The sequence below is a fragment of the Protopterus annectens genome, chromosome 4.part0, assembly GCF_019279795.1.
Source record: "Protopterus annectens isolate FY-2018-M chromosome 4.part0, PAN1.0, whole genome shotgun sequence".
NCBI lineage: Eukaryota > Metazoa > Chordata > Ceratodontiformes > Protopteridae > Protopterus > Protopterus annectens.
Window position 1 is genome coordinate 13,156,104 of NC_056733.1, and position 22,310 is coordinate 13,178,413.

The window sequence follows — 22,310 nt, forward strand, 5'->3', positions numbered from 1 at the left end:
TCGGGTCCCATGGAGGCTGTATTTTTTGTCTTTGAGAGAGCAGTGATGACCTGTTCCCTAGATATAAGGGGAAGGGGGCAGGAACTGGAAATGTCCTGATTTACTGATGGAGGGTACAGAGGGGTGAAGTTTTCACTGAACCTGTCAGCCAGCAAGTTTGCTATATCTACGGAATTTGTATATGTGGTGTCCTTGAACAGATCTGGATGCTTCCTTTGAGATTGCGGACATATGTGAAGAAGGCCTTATGATTGTCTCTAGTAGATCTGGCCAATTTGGACTCGAAGTTTGCTTTGGAGGATTTCACTAGTTCTCTTATTTGCATGTTCAGGCTAAGGAGAGATTGCTTCCAACTGGGCACCTGCTCCTTCTTGGTCCTGAACAGCAATTTTTTTCCTTTTTTTATAGAGTTTGTTTATTGCAGAAGTCGACCAGACAGGTTTACTCTTCCTTGCGGAGGATGATTTAGTCCTGTCGGATACCCCTGATTCCATGCATCTATATAAATGCTTGTATAGTGCTTTGGTATAATTTTGGATACTGGTGCCAGTTTCTAGAGAGGGGAAGGGGGCTGTGAAGCTGTTTATACCATCCCTCAGGAGGCTGTAATCAGATTTGGAGATGCTTTTTTGTTTGACCCTAACTAGACAGGGGTCAGGAAGAAAGTGACTTCAAAAGTGACCGCTTTATGGAAGGATCTTACCAAAGAGGATGATGCTGCAGTGGTTACTCATGTTGGTTAATACCAAGTCCAAAATATTATCACCTCTTGTGGGGGTATCAGCTAGCTGTGCCAAAGCATTTGGATTGACAAAATCGAGGAATCTCTGGGCATTTGTGTTCTGGCAGTAGTTCTTCTGGTTCATGTTTGGGTAGTTAAAGTCACCCAGGATCAGGGTAAAGGGCTGACTCTTGATAGATTCGAAGAGGGCTGACTCTTGATAGATTCGAAGAGGTCCAGATAGGTGGATTGGGCATCTTCAGTCAGATTTGGGGGCCGATAGCTAGCTATGATTTGTATAAGGGTCTTGTCAATGGTTAACTGTACCTGGAGTGTCTCCCGTGCATATTATACTATATATCCTATGGGAAGTCATCTACCCCCAGATACCTTCCACATTGACAATACCCACCTAAGAGTTGACACAGTTGTTTGGGATTGAGAACTTATGTAGACAATGACCCAACTTTTGACCAACATTTTGTCTATTCTTATAAGAAAATCCTTCTATCCTTCTATATTGCACAGCTTATAAACAAACAGATTATGTCTAGATCTAGGGATGTCATTGTTCCCCTTTACTCAGTAACTCAGCCCTTATTAGGCCAGTCACTGAATATAATGCCTCCTTTGGCATGTATCTGTCCAGACCTATGCAACAACTAACAGAGATACCTTACTAAAAGGATACAGGGCCTAAGCAACATGTCCTACATGGACTGACTCAAAGCCCTGTCACTATACTCTGTATCCTACAGACTGCTAAGAGGTAACCTGTGTCTGGCATAAAAGACATCCTCTGACCCATTACTGATGGATTTAGTGCATATCAGCAAGTCAAATGGCATCAGAAATACTCAGTCTTGGGATCTAAACTCCTTCTGCAACATCAACAGAATGGTTTGGAAGGACAGGTATGTCTTGCAGAGGATACCACTGCTGTGGAACAGACTTCCCCTCCACATAAAACAAACTTCCTCCCTGTCCATATTCAAGCACAAAGTACAGTTGTGTACCTACCATAAATGTAGATGTTTGAGTGTATTCACTGTTGCAGTCATTACACTTGGGTTATCCTGCTGGCAGGCTACCCGCAGTCGGCCTGAATTCCAAAGTCTTGGTCTGGCGTCAGTTGCTGTCGCCTCTTCCCTGACGTCAGTGTGCCAGGGGTATAAAAAATACAGCCGACGACATTTTCTTCAGTTTTTCTTGCCCCAGATGTCAGGTGTCCCCAAAAGGGTAGGCTAAAAAACATTGCTTATAAAAGCATGCACTAAAATAAACAATACCTTCATCTACAAGCAAATACACCACATAGGTTGTATAGGATAGAGAAATACAGATAAGTCCCAGCAAAGAAAGGGGGATGGTGGGTGGGTAACCTGGACTGCAACAGTTAATACACTCGAACATCTACATTTATGGTAGGTACACAGCTGTACTAAGTTCATCGTGTTTCACTGTTGCAGTCATTACACTTGGGTTGAATCCCAAAGCTGAGGTTGGGCGGCTGGGTCTAAATAGAATTAGGAGTGGCTATAAGTCCCTGCAAAACTGCAGTGGCAAAGCCTGCTCTGGATTTAGAGTAAAGAGGTAAGTGGTAGTGCTTAGTAAAAGTGTGCACTGAAGTCCAAGTTGCAGCCTGCAAAATATCCTTCGTTGGTACTCCTCTGAGGAAGGCCGTTGAGGTGGCTGCTGCCCTGGTAGAATGTGGTCTAATGCCCTTAGGCACTGATTTGCCATGTTGTGAATAGCAGAAACGAATGCAGTGTCCTATCCATTTTGAAATAGTCTGCTTTGAGATAGCCTTTCCTTGTGACCCTGCAGCATATGCCACTAAAAGTTGTTCAGTCTTTCTGAAAGCTTTAGTTTTGTCCAAGTAGAAGCGTAGCTGTCTGTGTATGTCCAAAGAATGCAGAAGTCTCTCCCCTTTATTCTGTGGGTTTGGGTAAAAAGTAGGCAAATGAATGGTTTGGTTAAGAGCCACACTGGACACTACCTTAGGCATAAATGTTGGGTTTGTCCTTAGAGAAACCCTGTCCAGATGGAAGATAATAAAAGATTCCACAGCCATTAATGCCTGTAACTCTGAGACTCTTCTTGCTGAAGTTATTGCTAGGAGCAGAGCAGTTTTCCATGATAAGAATTTTATCTCAGCTGTATTGGCTGACTCAAGAGGAGACAGTGTGAGTTTTTCCAAGACAAAATTGAGGTCCCATGCAGGTATTCGTGCTCTCCTTGGAGGTCTTATGTTTTTGCCCCCCCCCCCCCCTGAGGAACTGCCTAAGCAATGGATGTGAAAAAATAGGTGGGTCTGTATTGTAATGAGCTGAAATGGCAGAGGCATGAATCTTAATTGATGAGAAGAATAGGCCTTTGTCCAGCATCTCAGTTAGATATTGTAAAATCTGAGGAATATTTGGAACAAGCGCGTCAATTCCTTGTGCCTGGTTCCAAGCACAGAATCTCTTCCATTTTTCTGCATAAGATTTTCTGGTGCTGGGCCTCCTGGCCTCCAAAACAACATCCATAACCGCTTTAGAGAGAGGTGTATTCTGAATGGTTACACTTTCCGCCATGCAGCTAAATTTAGAGTTCTGAGTTGGCTGTGCAGGATCTGATTGTTTTGTTGGGTCAGTAAATGAGGAATTTCAGGCAATGTCCAGGCTGGGCCTTGGGACAAGCTCCTTAGGATTAGGTACCAGTGTAGGTGTGGCCAATCCGGGGCAATCAGTATCATTTGTGGCTTCTTTTATCTGACCTTTAGGAGTACCTTGGGGAGGAGAGGCAGTGGAGGAAAGGCATATACTGTAAGGTTGTTCCAGCTGAATGACAAAGCATCCACTTTCCATGCTTGTTTGTGTTAAGTCCTTGTGCAGAATCTCTGAAGTTGGCAGTTGTGAGGGGAAGCAAAAAGATCTGTCTGGGCATCCCCATTTCCTTGTTATCATGCTGAAGATTTGTGGATCTAGATGTTCTTCATACCACATTGCTGCAGTCCTAACACTTGGGTAGTCCGCTGTCCCAGTCGGCCCGAATACCAAAGTATATGGCTGACGTCGGTCAAGGCGCATTAGTCTGACGTCAAGACGTCAGGGTACAAATGCGCATGACCGACGTCATATCCTCAGTCTTTTTTGCCGCATGGTCCGATGCAGAAGCAGTTTTGCAAGTGCAGGTTGGCGTTCTGAGATTTTCCGAAGTCGGAGTTTCAGACCGAATCCAAGTTGGCTAAGTACCCCGTTGGGGATTATTTTGTTTTTCTTGCCTCAGTATTTTACGGATGTCAGAAAAAGTGAATAACTGTATTTCTTGTGGGAAACAGATTACTCATAGGGATTACCATACCTTGTGTATACCTTGCTTAGGGCCTGAGCACGCGTTGTTGGCTGTCGCTCTTGTGCTAGATTTAACAAACGCACTATAAAGAGAAGATTAGATTGTGCCAGGTTAGTTTTGGGAAGCGGTGTAATTATAAAATGCCGTCGGATGCTCCGGCGCCGCTTCAAAAAGCGCAAGGACAAAACAGCAAAGCCTAGGCTGGAAGAACCGTCCGTCCCGGACGTCGGTTCTTTAGAGGGCTCGGTGGAGCCAGGGGTTCAGCCAGAAATTTCTTTGGAATCCCAGGGAGAAACTTTATTACTGCAAGATGTGACCTCTCAGGAGGTAGGCCAGGCGGAAGGGGCTTCTCAGGTAGCTGTTCTTCCCTCCCTTCCTAAGGTGGTTAGGCCCTCCACTGCTGTTTCCAAGGCTTCTCCCAGGGGCAGGCCAGGTTTTGTTTCAGGAGTTACCCCTAGTTCATCAGGGTCTGTACCTAAGAAGCATATGCTTAGGATGGCAGAAGATTTGATTACAATGATTAGAGGTTCTATGCCCCCTCCTGATAAGAGGCCTAGGGTGGAACCTGAGCTTGGGAGTTTTGAGCAGTGTTCGGATGCTTCTGAGTCTTCGGCTGAAGACTTGCATGAGTATTCCCCTTACTCTGATTCTGATGTAGATGATTCTACTCCTTCTGCTTCTCCTCCTGAGGATTTTTCATTTTCAGAGACTCTTCATTCCATGAGGGAGCATTTTAAATGGGAAGGTCAGGATTTCTCTGATTCCAGGAAAAGGCTTAGGGAATTTTTGTTTCTACCCCAGCATAGGCCTTTAGCTATACCTCCTGTTCTAGATGTGGTAGAGGATGTTTTGCAGAGGCTTCTCTGAACCCTGACTCTTTGCCTCCTGCTCCAGTTAAACCGGATAGATATTATAGGGTGCCTGAAGCTCATAAGTATCTTTTAAGAGTCCTAGGGCAGACCCAGAAACTGTTTCACAGGGGCCTAAAGGTGTTAAGGCTTCTGTTGTTAAAAATCCTGTTCCTCCAGATAAAGAGGCTAGGGCTTTGGATAGATGGGGAAAGAAAGTGTATACTTCTTCCACTTTGGCCATGAGAGCTTTGAATTGCCAGTTTCACATGTTGAAATACCAAAATTATCTCCTTTCACAATTAAAGTCTAAGGTAGATGCTTTGGCGGAAGGTATTGAGTGTAAAGAGTTGCAGGATTTAGTTCATGTTTCTGAACAGGTGGGTAAGCATTCTTTGCAATGTGGTTTTGATGCTGTGCAGGCCTCTTCGAGGGTGGCTGCCACTGGTTCGGTTCTTCGCAGGCACGCCTGGTTGAGGGATCAGAATTTAGCTGAGCATGTGAAAACAAGGATTTTAGATGCTCCTTTACAATCTGATGTGTTGTTTGGTTCGCCTGTGGAAGCAGTTCTAAAGAAAATGGAAGACAAGGCTAAGTCTATGCAGACTGTTAAAGATTTTTGCAGGTTCAGCCTCGAAGTTTAGTAGAAATTGGCCTACCAAGGGGTGGACATATCCTGCTTATGATTCCCAGTCTAGGGGTAGGTCTAGACGTGGTAGAGGCAGAGCTCAAGGTTCTTTTAGGCCTAGAACAGGAGTTCACCTGCTCAGTCTTCTGGTGAGGGCAGGGGTCAGTCCTTTCGTAAACAGACACAATGACCTGCCTTTTCAGCTGCCAGAATCTTCTCGTCTGGCAGCACCTTTGGGAGGAAGGTTGGCACTTTTCAAAGAAAACTGGAGTTTAATTACCCAAGACAGATGGGTATTGGATATCATTCACCACGGTTACAGGTTTTATTTCCATACCTTGCCTCCTTTCAAAGGCATGCCAGACATTCCTCCTCAACAAAGGAAAGAGGCTCACAAGCAAATTTCTCTGTTACTCCAAATAGGGGCCATTCAGCCGGTTCCTGTGCCAGAAAGGGGCCTAGGATTTTATTCTCGCCTGTTCCTAGTACCAAAAAAGGGGAACATGTGGAGACCAATTTTGGATCTGTCTATCCTCAACACTTATCTGGACATTCCCAAGTTCAAAATGTTGACGTTACAACAGCTTTTACCTCTGCTGGGCAAAGATCACTGGATGGTAACTTTGGATCTCAAGGAAGCTTACCTTCATGTTCCTATCAGACTAATTTGCAGGAAGTATCTGCGTTTTCGAGCTGGGAATTCTCATTATCAGTTCTCTGCATTGCCCTTTGGCTTATCTACTGCCCAGAGTATTCACAAAGGTTCTGGCTCCAGTGATAGCTTTCTTCAGGCTAAAAGGAATACAAATCTATCCTTATTTGGACGATTGCCTGATTCTGGCTCAAGGAAGGGACGTGCTTCTTCAGCATTTGGAATATGTGATAGCAGTGCTAAGATGCCTAGGGTATTCTGTGAACGAAATAAAGTCCAGTCTAGTACCCTCTCAAGACATGTGCTTTCTGGGTGTGAGACTGAATACAGCAACCCAGATGGCCCTTTTAACCCCGGACAAACAAAAGACTCTTTCTCTTTACTTCCATCAACTATCTCATCAGTCCGGGCTGACTGCAAGGACAGTCCTTCAAGCCTTAGGGTTCATGGCATCTTGTATTCTGGTACTTCCCAATGCCAAACTGCATATGAGGAAGCTACAATGGTATCTCAAAAATGTATGGACACAGCACTGCCAGGATTTGGACACTGTCATTCAAATAATACCTTGCATTCAAAAGGAATTTTTGTGGTGGGCTCAGGAATGTCACCTAAACAAGGGACTCTCTGTGACCCGGCCAGAGGCGAGTCAGATTCTAACGACAGATGCCTCAGACACAGCTTGGGGAGCTCATCTGAATGGAAAGTGGATACAAGACAAGTGGCCTGCCAGACTGCAGCATCTACATATCAACATGAAGGAGATGTTAGCAGTCCAGTTTGCATTACTGGCTTTCAAGGATTTACTTCTTCCAGGGCAGGTGTTGATTCTAACAGACAACACAACTGTCATGTGGTACATCAACAAACAAGGGGGAACACATTCTTATCCTCTATGCAGGCAAGCAATGATTTTGTGGGAGACTGCGTTAAGCTTGCAGCTGAATCTTCAAGCAAGGTTTCTGCCAGGAGCACAGAACTCCTTAGCAGATGTGTTAAGCAGGCAAATCATGGATCCCCACGAGTGGAAACTGGATCTTCATGTATTTCAGACATTGACAGTGTCATGGGGAACTCCAGACATAGATCTGTTCGCTTCTGCACTAAACCACCAGCTGCCAAAGTTTTGCACGAAAAGGTTTCATCACACAGCCTGGAAAGTGGATGCTCTTTCTTTCAGTTGGAAAAATCTTCATGTGTATGCCTTTCCACCTCTGCCTCTCCTCCCAAAGGTACTTCTAAAGGTCAGACAAGACAAGCCAAGGATGATTTTAATAGCTCCAGATTGGCCTCGGCAGCACTGGTACCCATTGCTGAGGAGTCTGGTAAGGAAGCCTCCATGGCCCTTACCTTTGATTCCACACCTATTGTCCCAGAAGGACGGACATCTGCTCAATGTCAAGCTTCACTCTCTTCATCTAACAGCTTGGCATATTCTGTTTTGAACCATAGCAGGTCTCAGCTTCCTCAACAAGTTTTGAATGTGATTATGGAAGCCAGACGACCTAGTACAAGGAAAGTGTACGCAGGAAAATGGAAGAGATTTTTATTTTGGTGTGCAGCAAAGGATTTGGATGTTTCTGAGCCAAATTTGAGTGTGGCTCTTCAATATCTTACTGAGTTATTGGACAAAGGTTTGTCTTTCTCTTCCATTAAGATTCATGCTGCAGCAATTTCAGCTCACTATGATTGTGACCCACCATTGTTTTCTCATCCTTTGTTCAAGCAATTTCTTAGAGGGGCAAAGAATATAAGACCCCCACGTAGAGCTCCTACTCCTGCTTGGGACCTCAATTTTGTGTTGGAGAAACTCACTCTACAACCTTTTGAGCCTGCAGCTACTGCTGAATTGAAATATTTGTCATGGAAGACTGCTTTTTTGTTAGCCATTACATCTGCAAGAAGGGTGTCTGAATTGCAGGCCCTTATGGTGGTTGAGCCTTTCCTGATTTTTCATAAGGATAGGGTATCTTTACGTACTAATCCTTCCTTTATGCCTAAAGTGGTTTCTAGTGTGGCTTTAAACCAAACTATTCATTTGCCTACTTTTTATGCAGATCCCCAAAATAAGGGGAAAAGATTTTGCACACTTTAGATGTACACAGGCAGTTGCGTTATTATTTAAGCAGGACTAAGGATTTTAGGCAGTCTCAGCAGTTGTTTGTTTCTTTTGCTTTGAGTTCTCAGGGCAAGCCTGTGTCAAAACAAACTATTTCTAAGTGGATTGGGTTTTGCATTGCATTTTGTTATTCCCATCATGGCAAGGAGATCCCAGCTGGGATTAGGCCTCATTCCACTAGGGCTACTGCCACTTCAACAGCATTTCTAAGGGGTGGCAACTAAGGATATTTTGGAGGCAGCTACTTGGAGTTCAGTGCATACTTTCTCTAAGCATTACCACCTTCCTCTCTACTCTAAATCTAGGGCTGGTTTTGCCACGGCTATTTTGCAGGGCATGTTGTCAGCTCCTGCTTCCTTATGATTTGCCAGCCTCCCTTACCTCTGCTTTGGGATTCTACCCAAGTGTTAGGACTGCAGCAATGTGGTATGAAGAACATAGTACAGTTTTGTACCTACCATAAATGTAGATGTTTGAAGATCCACATTGCTGCAGTCCAATTTACCCTCCCTCCTTCCCCTCTGTGTTTAGGGGTGGTTGTGTGGGTGAGGTTATACTCTTGTAAATTTGTATATTTTGTATATATATTTGGTGCAGGAGTGTGTGGTGTGTTTTGGTTTTAGCCTTATCTTTTTAGGGTCTTCTGACATCTGGGGCAAGAAAAGACTGAGGATATGACGTCGGTCATGCGCATTTGTACCCTGACGTCTTGACGTCAGACTAATGCGCCTTGACCGACGTCAGCCATATACTTTGGTATTCGGGCCGACTGGGACAGCGGACTACCCAAGTGTTAGGACTGCAGCAATGTGGATCTTCGAACATCTACATTTATGGTAGGTACAAAACTGTACTTTTCCACTCGTGAGGATCCATGAGGTTTCTGCTTAGTTCGTCTGCCAGAGCATTTGTTTTTCTTGGCAGGAATTGTGCTTGCAGGTGTACTTGGTAGGTCAATGCTGTGTTCCACAAAATCATGGCTTGACTGCAGAGGGGGTAGGAATGTGTGCCCCCCTGCTTGTTTATGTACCACATGACTGTGGTGTTGTCCGTCTTTATCAGCAGCTGTCCTGGATGAAGTAGGTCCTTGAAGGCTGTCAGGGCATTTTGTACAGCTAGCATCTCTTTTTGATTGATGTGTAGCTGCCTTTGGCTTGGGGGCCATGTGCCCTGAATACATTTTCCTGCCATGTGGGCCCCCCAGGCATAATCTGATGTATCTGTTGTTAGTGATTGCCTGGCTGTGGGTAAAGTGAATGGCTGTCCCTTGTTGTGGTGACAGGCCTGTGCCCACCATCGAAACTCCTGTTGCAGGCAGGGAATGAGTGAAATTAATGATTCCAGGCTGTGGCAATGTTGAGTCCAAACACTTTTTAGATACCATTGAAGTTTCCTCATATGCAGTCTTGCATATGGAATTAGCAGAATGCAGGAGGCCATGTAGCCCAGAGCCTGCAGAATTTTTCTTGCAGATAACTGGGTCTTTGTTGCCATGCTTTTGAAGTAAGATGTCAGTTGCCTTTGTTTGTCTGGCGTGAGATAAGCCTTCTGGGCAGTCGTATTTAAGCTTGCACCCAGGAATATTATCTTTTGAGAGGGTACTAGTTTTGATTTCTTTTCGTTTACTGTGTACCCTAGGCAAATTAGTAATCTTTTTACAAACGCCAGATGCTTTAGTAGAATGTCTTTGGTCTCTGCTTGAATAAGGCAGTCGTCCAAGTAGGGATATATTTGAATTCCTCTTTGTCTGCAAAATGCAATTACTGGTGCCAGGCATTTTGTGAAGACCCTGGGCGCAGTAGATAAGCCAAAGGGCAGTGCAGAGAATTGGTAGTGCATTGAGCCAGCTATGAATCTGAGGTATCTTCTGCAAGATTGTCTGATTGGGACATGCAGGTATGCCTCTTTGAGGTCCAAAGTTACAAGCCAAGCCTTCTTGCCCAGCATGGGCAGAAGCTGCTGCAGAGTCAACATTTTGAATTTCGGAATGTGCAGAAAAGTATTTAGAATAGACAGGTCCAGAATTGGTCTCCATGCTTTGTCCTTTCTTGGTACTAAGAAAAGTCTTGAGTAAAATCCGTCCCTGCTCTTGTTGTGGCACTGGCTGAATAGCCCTCATGTCCATGAGAGATGAAACTTGGTTTTGTGCCTCTGCCCATTGATTGTGTGGCAGGTCTGGCATACCTTTTGCCTTTGGAAGGGTGTGAAAGTGGAACCAGTAGCTCTGAGAGACTATATTTAAGACCCATTTGTCTTGGGTGATCATGTGCCAAATTTGTGAAAAAAGTGCTAGCTTTCTCCCTAAGGGTGCTGCCAAAAGATAAATGCTTGGCATTGGCAGATGGAAGTCATTGGGACTGTTTCCTGTATGGCTGTGATTTGTCTTCTCCGCTTTTGGAGGTAGAAGCACCCCATTGTTTGGGCCTGGGGCTGTTGTCTGCCTCTAGGGCGTCTGTATCTGCCTCTTTGTGGCCTGTCTGACACGTGAAAGGATCAATTCTTAGAAGGCCAGTTCCTGCTAAATCTGGGTGGCTGTACCTGTAAGAAATCCTTCACTGTCTGCATAGATGTAGCTTTATCCTCCATTTTCTTTAACACCTCTTCTGCCTTAACACCAAACAAAGTATCATGCTGTAATGGAGCATCCAGTAATTTTGCTTTAACATGATCAGGCAGAGTCTGTTCCTTTAACCAAGCATGCCTTCTAATGACAGAACCTGTTACAGCGGCCCTGCAAGAGGCCTCCAGTGAATCATAACCACATTGCAAAATATGTTTTCCCACTTGTTCAGCTGCATGCAATAAATCCTGCAATTCCTTGTTCTCAGAACATTCAGAATTTGTCAACATTTTCTGTTTTAACAGAGACATTAAGTATTGCTGATATTTAAGCATATGAAACTGACAATTAAAAGCCCTTACAGCCAAGGTAGCAGAAGTGTAAACTTGTTTCCCCCATCTGTCCAGTGCCCTAGAATCTCTATCTGAGGGGACAGGGTTTTTTGCAGTAGCAGCCTTGACCCCTTTGGGACCCTGAGAAATAGTTTATGGGTCAGCAGCAGGGTTTTTATATAGAAATTTATGAGAATCTGGAACCCTGTAGTATCTGTCTGGCTTAACAGGTGCAGGAGGTAAAGAGTCGGGAGACAGGCCGGACTCTGAAAATACATCTACAATGTCTAGAACAGGTGGAATAGCAAGAGGTCTGTGCTGAAGTAGTAAAAGAAAGCCGCTGAGCCTTTTCTTAGAATCTGAATAATCTTGGCTCTCCCAGTGGAAATGCTCTCTCATGGTATGCAGGATTTCCCCAAATGAGTAATCCTCAGGAGGAGAAGCTGAAGGGATAGATTCTTCAGCATCAGAATCCTCATAGGGAGGAATAGAGTATCCCTGTTCTGAAGAGGAGTCAGAGGAAATGGAAACCTGATCAGAAGAATCATATTCAGTGTCTTGCCTAGGCCTCTTATCAGGAGGGGGATGGGAACCCCTAATCAAAGTAATTAGGTCTTCGGCCATTTTGAGCATCTGTTTCTTAGGCATGGAAGTCTGTCCTGGAGAATGCTGTACTTGTTTCCTTGCCTTTAAAACTGTTTAGTCTTTGTCTTTGAATGCTGAAGTTGGCTTGATGTAAAGCTGTGTAGGTCTGAAAATACCCTCAAAAGCCGATGCCTGCTCAGCGGCTCCAGACCCATCTGAGGGATTAGTTTCCGAAGGCCCAATACCTTGAGTATCCAGAGGCCTAGTCGTCTCCACGAGGGAGTAGGAGGCGGCCTGTGGCTCTGAGGTAGCGTGTGTCAGGGGCTGCGAAAGCACCTCACTGAGAACCGGCAACTGGCATAGAAGAGGCTTCGTCGTCGGTTTTGGACCTCGGATGCCTGTCCTTTTCTTTTTCCTTGAGCTTTTTATGAACTCCGGTCATCGGCTGTTCCGACAGCATTATGTAGTTAAACCTTTGGCCAAAGTAATGAAAAGCAAAATCGTACCGACGCTTAATAGTGCGTTGGTTAAATCTAGCACAAAAACTACAACTAGCAACGTCTTGGTCAGGGCCTAGGCAAGGAATACAGTAAGAATGAAAATCCTTATGAGGTATTTGCTTCCCACAAGAAATACAATTGTTAACTTTTTCTGACATCGGTCTGGAGCAAGAAAAAGGTTTCCCCTTAGCTTTATAGAAGACTTCGGATCTGAAATTCAATTTCAAAAATCTCAGAAGTCGGCCGACCGGCACTTGTGAACTGCTTTTGCTTCGGGTACCACGCGGCAAGAAAGACTGAAGAAAATGGCGTCGGCTGCATTTTTTATACCCCTGGCGCACTGACGTCAGGGAAGAGGCGACAGCAACCGACGCCGGACCAAGACTTTGGAATTCAGGCTGACTGCGGGTAGCCTGCCAGCAGGATAACCCAAGTGTAATAACTGCAACAGTGAAACACGATGAACATCTTAGATATGTGGATGGGAAAACAGAAAATCTGTCCCAGGACATCCCCCTGTACTACTATGGACAGAGGCAGCTCCTAAATGATGTATCCCATGCATGAGTTCCCCTCAAATTATCTATGGTATGAACACAGTTATTTGTATTACAGGTAATATATAATTATTAACCATGGGATGGCTAAAGTCAGTATATAACCAAATGGGATAGGTTATTTCAAGCAGAAAAAGGGAAGTTGACTTAGCATAAAATAGCCCACAAGGGCATCTATCCAAGTACATATCTATGAACCTATATCAAAAACAACAGTAGTTTAGGTTTATAGTGATACAGTGTTAAAAGGACATAACAAATAATTTCACTCTGAACGTATACAGTAAAGTAAAGTTATGAGAGAAATAATATAAGTATTTGTTATGAAGACGTAGCATGCTAATGAAAAGCAGTAATTTGTACAAATGAAAAAGACTGAGAAAACATATTGCAGTAGAAGGTTATAAAATAAAGGAACAGCAAAAGGTTTCAAATGGAAAAATGAAAATGTTATAGTCTGAAGGGAATAAATCAGCCTGCTTGCTTAGGATGACAAAAATGCTTAATTACATCTTCACTGCATTGTCTTAATCCTGATTATTATGTGTTTAGATAGGTCAAACTGAGGCAAGCCAGACTCAAGTGCATAGTCAGATGTATCTTGGTATGTGTGCTATGTCTGTTTTTTTGCATATGTTTCTTCTGTTTCTTTTCAAAGACCCTGGCCCCACAGTCAGTCCGTTTTTACAAAAGCAAAATTCAAAAATGCATTACTAATGTGACACAATGTTAGAAGAATGTCAAAATATAATTCTGAGTATGATTCGTGACATTTTCCTGTTAGTAATTACATATCTGATTTTTCATTAGCTTCTCTGAAGGGTATAACAGCTGTGCATAATGATCAGAGTTAGAAATTAATGGAACATTTAATGGTTGTGGCATCATTGTGATGAATTCAAGTGCATGACCTAATGTTTTTCTCTTCGTTTCAGAACTGGTCAGGAATGAAGTGCCAGTTTAAGGTGCTACGAGTCGCAGTTGTATTAATCTGTAGTAAGTATAAGCAGTTTTCTCTAGAAACTGAATAATGACAGCCATTTTCACATTCACCATTTTTAATTACCCTAACAACTGCTCATTTAGTGTGATTTCAATTTTAAGGTTAACATATTTTTGATTTTGCTATATTATTCTGAAATAAACCTCCTCACTCATCAAATAAGTTAGCATTTTACATATAATTTAAAAAAATATATATGTTCCTGCTGCGCCCCCTTCTGGTACCTAAACACAGTTATCCCAGTAGTGTAACTAGAAATATGCATGTATACACACACACACACACACACACACACACACACACACACACACACACACACACACACACACACACACACACACACACAAAGCCTTCTGCTTTGGCATTACCTTTGAATTATGAACTGTAATTCTCAACTTAATTAAAGAAGCTGGGTTCTCTATGTAACTTTTTTTTCTGTTTACTCATTTCAGTGAGTTTTGAATTTGGAAGGGCTGTGTGGCTGCGATTCCACCCATCTCTGTACCCTCCGTGCCCTCACCCTAGTTTTGTTGCCCACCTTGGAGGAGTAGTGGTGGGAATCACTCTAGGTGTGGTAATCCTCAGAAACTATGAACAAAGGCTGCAGGATCAGTCCTCCTGGTGGATATTTCTTTTCATCTATGTGTTGTTCTTACTGTTTGCTATACTATGGAACATTTTTGCCTACAGCCTGCTTGATCTGAAACTGCCTCCTTCTCCGTAGAAATCTACAGATGAGACATTGTGAATGCATTTTAACATTTCTTCCAGCAAAATACAACAGTTTTGTTTTATATGATTTTTACAAGTCATGGACTTGAGCAGCCAGAGTGAAGTCATATTTAGGATGTAAAACATCAGAAAAGTCTGAATGAAGACATTTTCTACTGAATTCCCATGGGTTTGCTTCATGTGCAGTGACCCAGATGTGTTTATTACATTTTGTAGGTATATGAAATATCTTGTCTCCACGTGGCTGCATTATTTGTAATAAGTATTCTGAAAACTTATGTTACAAACTGTTGATTCAAGCACAGCTTTGATTAAGTCATTCCATATGCAGTCAAAGTGACTGCATTATTTAAATTGCAGTTACTGTATAGCCTACTTTCTGGAACAGTTTTACTGTAGTATTCCAAATGTGATTGCATGAATTACAGTTATTGGAATCTAATTGTTAGAAATCCATATAATGAAATTCTGTAAATGGATTATCTTTATTTTAGGACCATGTGAAACACTGGAGTTAGTTATATAGGGATTTGCAAGAAGCAAAAACTAAAAACATTTCTCAGAATGTCAGTCTTTTGAAAAGACTGGTGTAATAAATAAACATTCTGAAAAATGATGTTCCTGCAGATTATAAAACATCCTTTAAAACACTTGAATATTTAATTTTGACTGAAAACAGATTCGTAATTTAAGTAAAAGAAAATCCGTGGTTTGTTAACAAAAAAAAAAAAACACCAGTGTTCCATAATGCAATGTGATTACTGTTCTAATAGCAGGGACAATATGCTAGATTCGGTTTTGTGACCATGTATAAGTGGCCATGCAATATTCCAACAGTAACTGTTCTCATCACCTTATAACTATACTGTGATAAAATACCGGAGCTAATCATATCTAATACAGATTCAAATAATGGTGTTAGTGCATAGGTGTGACAATGATATCTGACATGCTTGGTAGCAAGGTCAAACATGAATCAAATTCCCGTGTTGTTGAAACTATAGTCCATATTTGATTTGTTTACAACTATATGTTTTTTATAGGTGATTTCACATCTGCAAATGGTAGGGTATACCATAAAAGTGGATTTTCATAAAAAATCTGGCTGGTTCATTTATCAACAGTAGGCTTGAATCAGTTTCTTGCATACCTTCAGTGACAAAGAAGTAAGAGAAGCAGATGGGGGTGGGTTCAGGATAGTCATCAGTAGAGATGGAATAGTAAATTCTTATTATCATGAAAGATGTTCAAGTTTTGTCACTATGTGCATCCCTCCCCGATGCTTAGTTATCCTGGCCAGCCTTAGCAGGGGAGTTTGAATTTAGTAGGCAAGTTTGGCCTGAGGCAACATGCTGCATGACTGTGTGTGCATGATCTGGATTCCTTTACGCTTTTTTTCCCCCTCTCAAAATCATTTTTGTTGAAAATGCAAACATTTCATAAACAGATCAAGTGCACTGTTTAGCCCCTCCAGACATATCATACACTATTTCCTAGATCAGAATAACGTAATAACAGAGGAATCTTGACATTTTCTCTTTTGTTTGTACAAAGCACTATCTGTATATAATAATGCATGCCTTACATGAACATGATATAGATGTACAGCCATATTTACCCTTCCTGTCCACTGCAAAATAATCTCCTCCCTCAGTTTATAACCCTCCTCTTGCCTCTCTTCTACCTACCTCTGCACACTGTATACCATTTCTTCTGTAATCTTTTCACCCACCATCTACTGCTTTCATTTACCACTACTTGCCTTTTCTTCTTTGACACTGAATAAGTACCACAATAGCCCTGCGTTCTACCTTTTTCAGTTTCCTTGGTCAGCCACCCCACCACCAATACCATTGCTTTAATTTCTACTCTTCCCCGTGTCCCGTGCTTTTCATCCACTGCAGATAAAAGTAACACCTACCTTTCCTTTATACCTGTATTTTACAGCTTAGTCCATATTGCCTTCCTGTCTGCACACTTTACACTCCCACCCACATATGTATGTTATCTAGTGCTTTGTGTCTGTGTCTCCAACATTCTAGACTTTCTCACTAGCCTTTGTTGCCTAATATTTTGAGGTTCTATCCCATCTGTGTAACAGCCTCATATGTTGGTCACTCACTTTCACTTTAAAAACTTTACTGACTCCCATGATTCTGACCACTTTTCATTATCTGCCATATCCTGCTCCATTTTATCCACTTCTCCCTTAGCGTATTAAAGCATATTGGTTCTTCTTCCTCCCCCAAATCCCTATATATCTGTCCTGTCCTTCCTTTTTCTATAATTGCACGGTCACTTCCCCTAATAACTTATAGTGGTCCTCTCCAGCCTTCCTTTTCCCTTCTTACAGCTTATCCCCCAATTAGGTCTCTGGGCATTAGCTAATCATCTAGTGTCAGTCCAAACTTCCTCATCACTTCCTTATGGAATATACACTGATGTCTGTTTCTGTCTTCTTGTATCTGTACTATATATTTCAGTTAATTTCCATTACACACCCATAAATAATTGCTGCTACCTCTGCTGCTTCTCAGTTAGCATATCCCTCACTGTGGTCCCCTTTGGACCCATCACTCTTACCCATATTCCTGTATCTGCGTCATTTCTCTAGTTCTCTAAAGATGTTCTTTTCCTTTCTCCTATTATTATCCTCCCAAACCATCCGTCTGACTTTATAATTTTCCAGTTCTATCAGTCTTTCACAATATTCACTGCCGCATCATACTTCTTTAATTCAGGCCCATCCCACCTTTCAGGCCCACATGCTTGCCATCTCTATCCTACATCTCTATCTTGTCTAGACAAAGCTATCACATACTTTCTGTACCTCTCCAAGCCACCCCCAACATTGATTTAATCTGCACATGCCTCAGCTAATATATTACCAGAGGTAACATGGTCACCTTTACCACTTCTTTTCTCCTGCTCATCATATAAACTGTATTAGTCCATCTGTCTTGTATTCCAGTTATCATATCCCAACTCTTCTCCATTTTTCCTCCTAATCTCGCCTACTGTCAGATAGATTTTTCACTGCTAAATATATATCGACAGCTCCCATCCCCCGCATGACCACAGCAGTGCTACCGAATATTGTTATCCTCCCCATCCCTATTAATGACAATTTCCTGAAATCATACTCAAAGCCTCATTTCTTTCCAGACCCATCAAAAGCTGTACCACTTAAAGCAACACCCCCTTCATATTCTCTAATAATAGCATACAGTCATCAGTAAGCAAATGTATACGACTCTTTTTACCACTCACACCCCAATTTTCTATCAGTGTATTTATTCTCTTTGCTGAGTTTTTCATGACCAAAACAAGAATTCCCAGAGACAGTGGACATTACTGTCTTGATTTCTCTCTCTAACGTAACTTTATCTGGCATGTCTCCATTAACACTAATTTAAGCATTCATCTTTATATACAGCACTCTAATGCTCCATAAAGTTCTTCATTCTCCCAGTACTTGTCTCATAGTTGCCATGCTTGCCAAATAAAATGTGTTGAGTGTTTGTATCACCTCACCCCTCTTATCTGTTCCCTATTGTACCAACTCCTAAAGTTTCGCAGTCATTTCCACTGAGCTGTGGATGACATACCTTCACAAAACCTACTTGTGTTTATTGCAGCAGCTTTGGTAAAAGCATGTTCTGCCTAGATGCATGTACCCTAGCTGTAAATTTTCCATCACTATTGCCTAAATAAATCGGTCTGTATTTTACAAAGTTTTCCTTCCTATGTCTCTCTCCTGTTGTACAACAACACCATGGCTTCTTGCCAAATTTGATTCCAAAACTACTTCTTCATCTGTACGGTTAAATAGATTTGTTAAATAGTCCTCTACCTGCACTCCCAATTAGGAAACCATCTAGTCCCCTCTGATGCCCCTGTTTCACATGCCTGATTGTCACTACCAACTCTCCTACACTCACCTCTTCATGCATCACTTTTCTGTCTTCCTCCTCTAGTTCAGACTCTTCCCATTGGTTGAACTTCCCTTTGTAACAAATTCCCATAAAACTTCCAAAATTCCTTTCTTATCTCTTTATTTATGGTAATCCTCCAACCACCTTTGATTTCTTATTTGAATCTTTAAGCTTGTATACTAGCAACCCCTCATCCGTCCCTCACTTCCCCATTTCACTATTTACTTTCCCTGCTCTCCAGTTCTACTTGAATTTGTTCTTTTTCCAATTCCTGCATCTCTTACTACAGCTGCCTGATCCTGCCCAACATGTTTACCATGTCTTCCTATATTTACTCCTGATCTTCATCATTCATGTCCACTCTTTCTGTTGTGATAGATTCCTTTCTAATAGTGATGGGTAAATAACATGCAGTTCTTATTTGTCAGACTCATCATAGTACCATTTTTAACCACTGTCAGTGTCAGTCCATTTATAACCAGTCTCAAATGCCATTTTTTAACACTTTTTCAGATGACCGCAGCAGGAATTATGTGGACAATAAGGCTTTCACTATTGTTCCAGCACAGACTCTGGTTAGTATCAGCATGGATAAGAAATCAGAAACAACTACTAAAACAGTTACTGGTTTGCCTGGGCCAGTATGTTAAGAAGAATAGAGCCTTTTAATGTCTGCTTTACGCAGCACTAACTGAAAGCTACATTTCTCCAATGCAGACAATTCTCCCTTATGAAAGTGCTGCAGACTGGGTTAGAATATTACCCTGTGGCTTGGAATTGTTTGTCCTCATTAGTTGCTGCTTACTATAAATTACTCTGGAGGCAATATCCATAATTTCTGCAAAGGTAAAGCATATAAGACATGTGCAGTTAACTTAGCAAGATAGCAAGAACTTTGGCAAAAATTAAATTTATCATTACATATGCAGTTAAAAGGCAGCTCTGAAAAGTTACAGATCTCAATTAAGTCTGACTCTTTAAGTCAGCCTTCCAGGCCTATTGTTATGGTATAAGTATGCATAATGATGTGAATTCAAATACTCATACACTCTAGTATATTGTCTTCTATCACCTAATGTGAGTTCATAACTCTTCTAATGTTAAAACAGTAAAGTCATTATGTTATAATACAGGACACGTAGAGAGACCAGTATACCAGACCAAGGGCTGAGTTGACCCATAACAAGGTTCAATGCACTTACAAAATTAAGCATGTGTCACATATCAAGCAGTATGCACCATTTGTATCTGGTTCATCCAGTTTCTTATCAATAATAGGCTCCTGTGTTTGGCAAGGTGCGTACAGGATGAACTCTGTCAAGTGCCATGTAACTGTTACCTCTGAAGCTAGGTACTGTACTAGAAGAAAATATTGTTTATTTTTTGTATTTCTTTATATATAATAAGATTATGTATGCAACTAGCAGTTTATTGTAGATCATTTTAATAGCAGTTGTGGATTGTGTATCTATATGCCTTAGAATATTTTCACAAGTTTTTTTAGGTAATAGTCATGGTACATAATTTATTTAAGTTTTCATTTCCATATAAACCAAAGTTAGCATTTATTTAAGGAGCTACATTTCTTGGTAACAGAGCAGCCACCCCATATTTTACACTTTCATGTACTATATTGCAGCATAAAGGTAATGCTGCTTTGTGTCTTAATGTACAATGCACAATTGAATTTTCTAGCCAACCAATCTTGCGAAACTTGTAACACATTTTTCTAAATCATCCATTTAAGATTAATTGCTACATTTTGGAATTTCTTTTTCTGTTTACGAAGTCCCTGTTTGCAGCATGCGCTATTGCTTGATTTACAGAAGGGATATAACAGTACCTTTTTCCATGGGAACATGAAAAGTATCCATACTCAGGGACAGTTATGGAGAGAATAAAAATTCAGTTTTAACATTAACCAACAACAAGGTAGTGAATGTCCAAGTCCCTTTCCAAAAGTATGTCTGCAAATGTTACCAAGAGAGGTTAAAAAGTGCTCCATGGTGAAGATATGTAAAACATATTTCTGTTATTTACAGTAGCAAAGAATGTGCAGCAGTAGCAAAAAATGTGTTCTGCAAAATGCATTTTGTTTTTTATTTCTTGCAATTACTTGCTTTGTTAAGGTGATGTAGGAGAACTGACTGAACACATTTTTATCATGACATCTTCAAGGAGCTCAAGCGGTTAGTTTTAAATCTTTATTTATTTTTTAGCAAAAGGGTGCTATACAAAAGATATATTTTTATTTAAAACTGAAAGTAATATTAGCAGATCAGGCAGGAGCATATTAAGTATTAAAGGAAACTGTTCTTTATATATGGGTAAGCAGCTCACAAAACTCCACAAAGTAAGTGTGCTGCCTGCCACCTTCTAACTGTAAACCTGCAAGAAATGCTAGGTCAGTGTGAGCTTAAGCTGGAACAACTTGTATGTGCCTTTGATGCTGAGCTACAAGGAGTTTAAATTATTTATGGTGATATCCACTTTGAATGCTTTACAGTGAACTGTAAAAAAAAGTGTAGAAATCATGTACACTTCTAAGATATTCTTTGTCATTATACAGTGTTCTTTATTGCTTTTTTGTGTGAAATACAATATGTTCTAATTTTCAAGGCTCTGTATTCTTTCATTAGTTATCTAAGCTTCAACAAAACAGTATTTCATCTTTAAGAAGAAACTAAGGGTCTGTAGTGGGTGAGTACAGGCCCACCACTAACACCAATACTAGCTGTGTGAACACAGTCTGTTACAGCAAATCAGTGATGAATAAGTGGCTGAAACAGAATTTATGTCTTGTTATGTATGATTTTCATGAGAAATACTCATGTGCAAGCAGTAACCCAATTTTTAGAAGGGTGAGAGAGGAAGCAGGTTGGTGAAGAAACCTCTGCAGCCTGTACAGATTTCAGTATTGTCATTATGTCTTAATCCTAGACGTTTTGTAGTTAGAATGCAGAAATGCAGCATACAAAAGCCTTAAAGGAATATTAAGTGTTTGAAGGGGAGACATTTTATTTGGTGAGCTCTTTTTGAGCAGGGTAGAGAAAACAACTGCACTCACCCGAGTGATTAGTACTACTAACATGTATACACATTCTGCACTCACTCGAGTGATCAGTAGTACTAATACATGTATACACCTTCTGCACTCACCTGAGTGATCAGTAGTACATACACATGTATACACCTTCTGCACTCACCCGAGTGATCAGTAGTACTAACACATGTATACACCTTCTACACTCACCTGAGTGATCAGTAGTACTAACACATGTATACACCTTCTGCACTCACCCGAGTGATCAGTAGTACTAACACATGTATACACCTTCTGCACTCACCTGAGTGATCAGTAGTACATACACATGTATACACCTTCTGCACTCACCCGAGTGATCAGTAGTACTAACACATGTATACACCTTCTGCACTCACCTGAGTGATCAGTAGTACATACACATGTATACACCTTCTGCACTCACCCGAGTGATCAGTAGTACTAACACATGTATACACCTTCTGCACTCACTCGCGTGATCAGTAGTACTAGCACATGTATACACCTTCTGCACTCACCCGAGTGATCAGTAGTACTAACACATGTATACACCTTCTACACTCACCCGAGTGATCAGTAGTACTAACACATATATAAACCTTCTGCACTCACCTGAGTGATCAGTAATAAAAACACATGTATACACCTTCTGCACTCACCCGAGTGATCAGTAGTACTAACGTATGTATACAACTTCTGCTGTATTTTTTGTCACTGATATGGAACCTTAGCATT

The 22,310-nt window shown here is 41.5% G+C and overlaps 1 protein-coding gene across 1 annotated transcript in view; it reads left to right on the forward strand.

Moving 5' to 3' along the window:
- The window catches only part of RHBDL3 (rhomboid like 3), a 951,138-nt gene extending 930,009 nt beyond the window's left edge, over window positions 1-21,129 (forward strand). Inside the window, exons 13-14 of the mRNA XM_044068052.1 lie at window positions 13,777-13,837; window positions 14,297-21,129. Of these exons, the coding sequence (XP_043923987.1) occupies window positions 13,777-13,837; window positions 14,297-14,568 (333 nt within the window). The 3' untranslated portion in view covers window positions 14,569-21,129. The remainder of the gene's footprint in view (window positions 1-13,776; window positions 13,838-14,296) is intronic.
- Window positions 21,130-22,310: the final 1,181 nt, after the last annotated feature.